Genomic DNA, 9703 nt, shown 5'->3' with positions numbered 1-9703 from the left:
AGCATAGCATCGCGCCCCTTCCCCTTGCGGCGGGGGCGGGAGGACGAGGCGGCAGCGGTCACGCGAACGAATCCGCCGAGTGGCGCAGGGCAAGCCGGCAGCCGCTCCTCTCCTTAAAAGCCGCCTCCGGCCATTGCCGAACGTTTCCGGACTTTGCCGAACCTCTCCCCCTTCTGGTCGGGCTGCGCGAAGCTGCCGGCGGCAACGTGGCAAGCTACAGCCACCCGCCCACCGTCTCCCCGCGATTCAAACACAACACCCTCACCTCCCCTGCGGGGAGCCAATGGGAAGCCGCCCGCCGGACAGATCGAAAGGAGCCTACACCAATCACAAAGCGAATTTATATCAAGCCGCCAATGAGAACGAAGAGACGGTTGGGCCGGGCTGATTACACCCGCCCCAGCAGCCAACTGCGCAGCCTCTAGTCAGAGGAGGTGGGTTAGTGCCTGTGGAAGGGGGCGGTGGTTGATGGGGCTCTGAAGGGTTAATGGCGGGGAGGGGTTGCTGGGGGGTATTCTGGTGGGTCTGTGGCGGAGCAGAGCTGGCACAGCCCGGGGTGGGGCAGCGGCGGCTAGGCGTAGGGAAAGCTGTGGCTCCTAGTCGTCCCGTGTTGGGACCCCCCCGAGGTGCGCTGAGGGAAGAGTCTGTGAGGAGCTCGGCCCTCGAGCCGCGGCTCCTCACCGGCGTCGCGCCCAGGTGTTGGCCGCGTTCCCGCCGCCTCCCGGGGGAGCCTTGGCGCCGGAGTGCGGAAGGGGAGGGGAGAGCGTGGCCCCGCTGGAGCATGTAGCCGTGGCAGCTCCTGTCACGTCTGACGACGGCCGTCTCCATCCCCGCGCCTCGCATGTCAGTCGGGCGGTCACCGGTCGCTCTCGTCTCCTCTCCTTACAAGGAAGAGAGAGCCGTGTTCCGTATCTGGGGAGCTGCTGAGGAAAAAGTAGCTTGACTTGCCCAGTTTTGACAGACGAGCACCTCCAAACTTCCAGTCCTGAAAGTTTCCGGAGTCCCCTGCCTTCCCGGAGTCACAGCTTTACAGCACTTGGGCAGCCATAGCATCGCGGGCTTGAAAGTGGCGGCACTCAACGAGTTTCACTTGCCCTCCTACTCCAAGTGCTTTCTGTTTGCATCTCCCCCCTGCTTCAGCAGCATTTCCCCTTAGTATTACCCCTCGGGACTAGGAAGGCGCTTATTCTTAGTTCTGTCTTAACGTGGTTCAAGTCATGGAAGAAAGATAACGAAGATACTTGTGTCCAACCAGTTTGCCAGGACTGTGAGCATTATGCTGTGGTTTGGGACCCAGTACAGCAGCAGAGCATGATGTCAGCTAGCGTGCTTCAGTCAAAATTTGTTATCGCTTGGGATATCACTTTTCTTCTTTAGACTCGTTCTAGTTTCTTTCAGTGATTGTCATCCAGCTCTGGGAGAAATGCAAGTAATGTCATACTGCGTCTCTGCTTTAAACAGTCTGTTCTTTTGGCTCATCTGTATTAACACAGTTGTAACCACAAGAAATTTCTGAAACTGATGTGCCTTCTGTGAGTCACAAAATGTCAACACTTGTGCTTTATTCAATATAAAGGCTGACTATTAAGAAGAGGGAGGGCATACTCATGCATAATTTCATTGTAGTACAATTAAAGAGCACATCTTCTGGGAAAGGAAGTGTGGTACCTCAACTTCTAATTGAACCTATTTCATAAACAAGGTACGGGACCAGATGTACCAATTATTGTAAAGAGTTGTGTCAGATCCTGTGTATTATAATTAGTCATGGCACTAGAGGCCTGTTTGCACATTGTTAGAAGGTTTTTGTTGAAAAAATTTCAAATTTCTTCTTTCTTTCAAATTTTCTGCAGCTGAGGGGACTTTTTTTTTATTTGTGTGTAGGAAGGAATTGAGTCAAATATGATTTGAGAAAGGACTGATAGTTTGCTGGTAATGTTAGTGTGAAGCACATTTATTCTTGGTGCTCATGGAATTTGAGGAAAAGGAGAGTCTTCCAATTCTCCATTCAAAGACCCATGCAGGGGGCTCCAGGGAGAAGTAGAGATGAAATGTCTAGCTTTCCAAAAGCTCTAATATCTACTACATAAATCACTTCATTAAGTATATTTGTGAAGGCTTGAAAGGCACTTATAGTAATGACTTTCACAGTAATATCAAACTTATTTTTAAAAATAAACATTTCAAATGGCCATCTTTTCAGTAACCTTATTCGTCGCTTTAAGTTTCTCAGTAAAAGTTTGTGAAACCAAACTTGTTACAAAAATGCAAAATTTCATCACCTGAAAATGGAAGCGCCTCTACAGCTGTAGCTCTGTGAAAAATAAAACTTGAAAATGTATGTCACAATCATCCTCAAGTATCTAAAAATTCAGTCATATTCTCACAAATAAATTGGCTTTAGAAAAAAAAACTTGGTTCAAGTTGTTTGTCAGCTTGATTTTTTTTTTCTTACCTGTGAAGTTATCTGCTCGTTGCATCTCATTTCATATTAGAGCATCTTAAATATATATGCAAAAATGCATCCACTTTTTATTTGCTCTTCAAGAGTTCATTTTCTGTGTTGGGGGGTGGAAAAACTGCTGTTCCATCATCTGCCTTAGCCAGAATAGACACTTCTCCAGTCCCTACCTGATCTGTGGCTTTTGCCTGGCTCTCCCCTGGTGATTAGGAAGTTACCATCTTCCCTTGCAGCAGCCTGTCTTCAGCCACTTTGTAAACCACAGGAAGGTTGGACACAGCCTTGGTTTTCATTCCTGTTTCTTTCATGGTCATTTTTATGAGGAGTTCAGAGAGCTGCTTATAGATCTGCTTATCAAGCTGAACAAGCAGATATTCAAGCCAAGTATTTTGATGGATATTTGAAAATTGCATTTAGGATAAAATTGTTAATATGCAGAGGAGCAAAGTGTGGACTATTGACAAAAAGCAGGTTGTAAAGCTCTGGAGTTAGTGCGCATCGTAAGGCTGAAATTTGAACCTGAAGTATCTCTAAATTAATGGCAGACAGCTTCCTTCAAGTAGATGTAAAGATGAATAAAGCCTCAGTTAAAAAGAGATACCTGGGAGAAGTATTTTTGTACTGGGCTTATAGAATCAAATCTGGTCAAGGACCATAAAGGTAGACGTTGCTCTGCTTTAGAAGGTAGAGGTTCCCTGGAGCTAGCTATTTTCATGGGATAGCTTATACCAAGCATGCTTCAGTTAATTGCTAGATAGATGGAAAAAGTCAGCATGTTAAAAAATTGTTGGCTGAAGATCTGTTTGATATGTTAAAGAACTCTCTATTCTTGGGCTAAATGTCTGTTATTTGGACATACTTAAAATACTGTACGTGTGTTACTTGCGAGATTTTATTTGCATGCAGTCTTTTATACTATGAAAATGTTTAAACTATTAAAAGGTGTTTTGATTGTTTTATGGTTTCTGTTCATATCTCATTAGTTTATTAGGTGAAAGTATTGCTTCCATGACTTGTTAACAATTAACATTTAAAAATACAAGGACAAAACTTGGTATTTGTTTTGAAAGAAATATTCATCTAAGGGCATGCTGCATTTGACATTCATAGCAATGGAATACGTAAGGATATGAATTGAGTCACTTCATTCCTACACAGTCCATAATTTTAAAACTACATAGCTAGCAAGAAAGATCTAAAATGTATGCAATTACTTTGAACTCTACACCAAGATTAGTGTTTGCAATAGCAGATTTTTATATTGAGTCTGTGCACCAGTTAGAAGGGATTCTTTTAAATTTTTGTCTACTTGTTCCATTGATTTTTAAGCACTGATTATATTTAGAATCGTCACTGACTTCTTAATATTTTGCATCTATTCAGTTTTGGGCTCAGTGTCTTACAACTCAGTAAAATGTGCTTCTTTAAAAAAAAGGAAGGAAGAATGGGAAATTTTTCTCTAAGAATCCATTTCTACACCTCTGAAACAAGCAAATCTCCCATGTCATTTTAATTTGGAAAATTATTCTACCAACTGTTGTAATTCTTTTTTGTTACTTAAGGAAGAAGAGAGTTGTACTTGTGGAAGATGAAGTTTGTTTTGGGAATTCATCCTAATGCGCTGGCATATTCCATGACTACGTTAGGTGCTGGAATGATGAACAGTATCTTTAATTTCTACTACGTTAAGCTTTTCCTAAACCGATACAAAATTTCAGAAGTAGCATTTCATCAAGCACAGGTATTGTCCAGTGGAGTATTTTGATTACCATGTTGTGCTATGTGTCTGTGTTATCACAACAAAGTTTTTTTTTTTTACTTATGAGTTAATTTTGGATGCATTGCAAATAGTTATATAGTAAATTCATTTTAAATTTAGTTAGTCCATAAGCAATTGATGGTACACATAAAGCACATCATTTACAGTCTTTAGACTAAAAATCTCCAGACTTTAATTGCTGGAAAGATTTTTACCTTTGATAGCTTGAAGTAATGTTCTAAACTAATCTTGCACGTCAGCTCCACGGATATGTTTGACATTAGTGCTTTCCTATGGACTGTTTAAGTACTTAAATACTGCCTTTATTCTGCAAGTCATTATCCACATGAGCAACTCTTGTCATAAATGGTCTCCTGAAAGTAATGGGCCAGCTCATGTTTTGAATTACTTGCTGTGGGAGTAATATTTGGGCTTTGCAAGATGAAAGCCCAGATACATAAGCTTTTGAAGAACTGAAGTCTTACAGACAGGGCTTTATTTCACATGTAGTTGGGCACCTGCCTACTTACTCATCTTGTTTTTCAAAATTACTGTAAACCTCTAAATACCTTTAAGAATTTGGTCTGGAGTCTGTTTTGACCTGAGAAACTTTCATCTTTCTTTATTCTTTGAATAGAGATTTATTTTAAATAAATATGGTGTGTATTACTTCTGTGTTTGTATAACCTCTGCAGAAAAATCACGCTAATGATAAATTCTGTTGTGTTTCTTACTTGTTTGTCACAGGTTGTATTTATGATATGGAATGCCATTAATGATCCTCTTTTTGGGTATATTCAAGATAACTCCAAATTCGCATGCTGCTCAAGACGCCAGTTTTCAATTTTATATGGAGCTCCTTTATATGCGTTAGCCTTTTTGCTTCCTTGGTTTCCTTGGAAACATTATGAAGAAGGTGACTGGCTAAGTGGTCTTCACCTCATTGTTGCGTTATGTGCTTTTGATGGTTTGCTTACATTCGTGCTTCTAGCGCAGTGTGCGCTCTTTGCAGAAATTTCAACAAGACATGAAAGCAGGCTTCAGCTTATTAAATATAACCAAGTGGCAACATTAATCGGATCAACAAGCATTCTCTTTTGTGGTCTTATATCAGATAATATGGAAAATTTTGCGTATTTTCAGGCTTTTGCTGTTTTGGTTGCAGCATTAGCAACAGCTTGTATGTGTTACACAGGCAAATACAGTACTAGTCAGTATGAGCAGAGAGAAGTTTGTATGGAGAACGCTAATCTGGAAAACAGTGATGGAGCTCTCTCCTGGTCCTCTGTAATTTCACTGACCAAGCAGATTATGACAGAGAAAAACTTTTTATTTTTTGTAACTATGAACTTCTTCCAAGTCTTCCACCTAGCCTTCTGCAACAATTTTATGATGATCTTTGCGGATAATCTTATTCCTAAGGATGTCCTTTCTTCCTCAATAAGAAGTATCATGTATGGAGCAGGCTTTATTTGTCCTCAGGTAGGCAGTTACGCTTTTTTATTTCAAAGTGTGAAAACATGGTGTTTTACTAGTTTTCATTAGTTTAAGGTATCCATTTGCACTGTTTGTTGAAAAAATGCTGTATCCAGCATAAGCCATTGGCCATACCGAGAATGTTTGTTGAAAAAATGCTGTATCCAGCAGAAGCCATATAAGCATATAACAAACCTAGCTCACCAATGCTCTAAAAGAAGAAAGTACCTCTATGTACAGGCCAACCAAATGTAAGAGTAGGGTAGGGAGAAATGATAAGCAGGCAGGCTGGTGGAATATCTGCTTACAAGAATGTGAGATGTGAGTATGCAAGAAGTTAACTTTTTGTATCCTACAGGGTTTATAATACCTAAGTATAAAGGAATGAAAAACAAGGTCAAGATAAAAAGTTTCTAAAAGCAAGTTCTATAGAATTCTGAATTCTATTCTCTTTGGTTTTGATTGGTAATACATGATGAAAGAATAATCTCTTTTTCAGGCAGTTTCTGAGATAAACTGCACAAAACACCAGAAAAATTATTAGGTATTAAAAGCATTGTTGAAATACGTGGTATCTCAGTCATGGGAACCAAACAAAACTCTGAATATCTACTTTTGGAGAATAATGCGTTCCCATTTATTTTGTTGTTTACTGTCTTGGTCAGCTACATTTACTGGGTAGAGCGAGAGAGATGAAATTTGAGACCCCTATCAGGGATGAGGGGAGGAGTAATGAACTGGAAAAGAAAAGAGAAAGAGAACCCAAACAAGAAAAGCAGCAAAAATATGTCCCACAGAATGTAAACATACGTGTCTGCAGTGAATAAAAAAATTCTCCTCTTCACTCCCTTCTTCACTGGATCTTTTAAAACTTTCACTATGTTTACTTGTTGGACTGCTCAAAAACTGAGTATCCTGACTTTCATCATAGGTGCTGATGATGTTCAGAATTTCTGAAAATCAGGCTGTTATGTTCATTAAGTTGTAATGTTTTCAGGAAGTAAAATCTAAAAGAAGATACATGAAAGTGCAACTGGAATTCACAGTTCAATTTCAGTTACCATTTTGGCTTTTGCATATATAACATACAAATCTTAAACATACCTTCTCTGTTCCATAAATCCTAAATATCTATAATTTCAACTTTTATCCTTACCACAGGTTTAATAGTTTTTTTCTGTAACTCAAACAGTTAGCTGATGAACTTTGGAAATAAATCAGAAACTGCAGAAGTCAGGAAAGCTTGAATAATTTTACACTCAATATATAGCAATCACTACTGTTGATAAAATCAGCGTGACAGTGTGAAACAACCAATCTTTCAGAAAATGCATCTCTCTCTGTTCCCCAGAGACTCTTTGTCTGGAAGGTCACTGAACCGTAGAGAGTTTGCTGTGACCTTATTTTTCTCAGGTTTTGTCCCTTTGAGCTCAAAATATAATAAGAGTATTCTCTGGTGGCAATGTCCTGAACTTCACTTACCGGAAAAGCACCCAACCCATGTAAAATAAAGCTCCTTCTTATGAACTGTGCTTCAGTGGCCTGTACTAAACTAGAATTCAGCTTCCGTCTTAGGTTCCTTTCAGTAGTGAGTGTGAAGAATAAAACCTGCCTACAAGGGAAACCTTATTGCTGAAACATAGGCATACAAATTTAAATTTGCATAATTAAGTTAGTATTTTTCTTAGAAACATGCAGTCTTAGAAACATGCAGGTAATAAGGCATTTTCTAAATCATAAGTGCTTCCTGAGGCAGGGTTATTTCTCAATTATAGGGAGACAAGGTCGTGGTTTTTACAATAACACGCATTACATAATGCCTTACCATTTCTAGTGTAAGCACTTTTCTGAAAAATGCCTGAAAACAGCCAGGGGGAGGAGTATGTTTAAGTTTCTTACAGCCAGATTTTTTTCTTATACCAACTTTCCGGATTTGTTTTACCTACCTGATCATTGGTCTAAGTAGAAAACTTGAGCTTCTTTAAAATAGCATTTGCCACAGTAATCTTTGTCTGACTGTAGCATCCTGGTTTTACTGGTTATGTTAAAGAATTTAAATGTGGGAACAAATGTACAAGGAGAATTCGTTCCTGTTCTTCATCTGAATATTACACTGTTCATCTCTGTAACACAAAAGGAAGGAGAAAATGTGTATCTTCATAGAGTTTGTGAGTATTTTTTGTGACAGTGATGAGGACCACATACATGTAGATAGTGACATAGGCTCATATAATAAAAACAACATAATGCATTACAAAATGTCCTATTTAAAGTCGAAAGTGAGGAACAACATAGAAGAGCTTACGCTTTGTTCATACTATAATCAGCACTTAATACCATTTTCGCGAGTTTTCCTGTCACTAGCTTTTCGTGTGGATTACTGCTTGCTAAGATTGGCAGTATGAAAATGCAGCCATACACGTTGTCCACTGGCACCTGCCTTTCTCTACTTGCTAATAAAGTCGCTAACTTGCTTAGATCAGCTGTCTTGGAGAGCTTGCTTTATCAACTTAAAAGTCATGCTTAATTTCTATAAATGTCAGTGAAAATAGTAATATTAATGAAAATACAATTATTGAAAATATTTTTGCTCAGAAGTTAAAATTCAAATGGCAAGATGCTTGGTTTACAGTTAACATACTGCAAAGTTAATTCTTTAAGGGATATCAAACATAAAGATCATGAGCATTCAATAATAGTTTGGGAAATGGTATTTTCCTCAGGATATAGTAGTTCTTAGCTGGCTAGTTTTGAGTGAAGGGAGACCATTCTTATCTGATAGAGGTAGCGTAGAGTGAGCCAGTATAGTTCTCTCTGTTCAATTCCTATTTTTTTACTTGGATTGAACTTTTTAGAAAGGGTTGGGGTTTTTTTTCTTTAATGGGTAGTAATAATTTATGTCTGGTCTGTGCTTTATAGCTCTCCTAATACTGAGATACTGTACTACATCTTTTCATCATATATGTGTATATATTATCTTTTCAGTGCCTTGTTCTTCTCAGTCATACTTCGTTGAAGAAGTTTGGTTATTACAGAATCATCTTGTTTTCCTTTTACTTTGAAGTAGTAGCTGCTGCTGTCATGTTTGTTCTAGGGCCAGAGCACTATTATCTGTTGGCATTTTATCTCACAACAAACATGTAAGTAAATACACTTCCCTATTCATAGATATGGCTAAAGTAATTGTAACAGAGTGGACACTTGCTTTTAATAGCATGAAGATTTTGCCACTGCTTTTATGGTTTTCTTCCTGTTCTGTTTCACTTGTCAGAAAAATTGAAATTCCAGTTACAGCTTTTTTCAGCTTTCATTTTATTCTGCTTCAGCTTTTAATTTCTGCTTAAAAAAAACAAAAAAGCCTTAAAAATGAACACCCACATACCTGCTTTAACATGAGATTCAAGGGAAGCAGAACCTTTTCTTTTTCTCATCCACATAGACACAGAAGATTTCAATAGAGGAACTCTTCAGAGACTGTTTGCTAGGAAAGCTCAGACCTCATTTTGTATTGCAAAACAAATACTGGTATGTCAGGTATCTGTTAGGTAACCAATACCAAGTCACATTCTCACTGGTACTGGCTAAGTATGATGCCAAGAAGTATTTTCACAGAAGTATATTATGATACATAGAAAACCTTATTTAAAAATAAAGACCTGTTTGTATCAGAATGTTGTTACAGAAGTTTGTTTTTTATTTCTTCATTTTCTATTTCATTGCTTTATTTCTACATGTTCTTTCCTACCCTCCTTTTCTTCATCTTCTCCGCTCCCCCACCCCCCCGCCTTTTCATTCTTATTTTCAGTATTTCTGTCATGGGCTACTGTAACACTGAATTGTGTGAACAATAAATTGAATTTCATTACCTGCATACTTTAAATGATGAAGATATATTTTGATTTCCCAAGGAAAACATTCTAAGGTACTTAAAGACTATATGTTTAAAGTGCTAATTGTTCAAAGCCTCTCGTAAGTAAAAGCTAATCACACCCAAAATAATAAGACAT

The 9703-nt window shown here is 38.8% G+C and overlaps 1 protein-coding gene across 1 annotated transcript in view; it reads left to right on the top strand.

Moving 5' to 3' along the window:
• Window positions 1-392: 392 nt before the first annotated feature.
• Window positions 393-9703, top strand: part of LOC103900832 (transmembrane protein 180) — an 18952-nt gene continuing 9641 nt past the window's right edge. Inside the window, exons 1-4 of the mRNA XM_009281601.1 lie at window positions 393-434; window positions 4024-4202; window positions 4968-5702; window positions 8682-8836. Of these exons, the coding sequence (XP_009279876.1) occupies window positions 4050-4202; window positions 4968-5702; window positions 8682-8836 (1043 nt within the window). The 5' untranslated portion in view covers window positions 393-434; window positions 4024-4049. The remainder of the gene's footprint in view (window positions 435-4023; window positions 4203-4967; window positions 5703-8681; window positions 8837-9703) is intronic.

This window comes from Aptenodytes forsteri, unplaced genomic scaffold, assembly GCF_000699145.1.
Source record: "Aptenodytes forsteri isolate BGI_AS27 unplaced genomic scaffold, ASM69914v1 Scaffold84, whole genome shotgun sequence".
Lineage (NCBI taxonomy): Eukaryota > Metazoa > Chordata > Aves > Sphenisciformes > Spheniscidae > Aptenodytes > Aptenodytes forsteri.
Note: the sequence above shows the minus strand (reverse complement) of the source record. Positions and strands in the feature narration are given on the sequence as shown.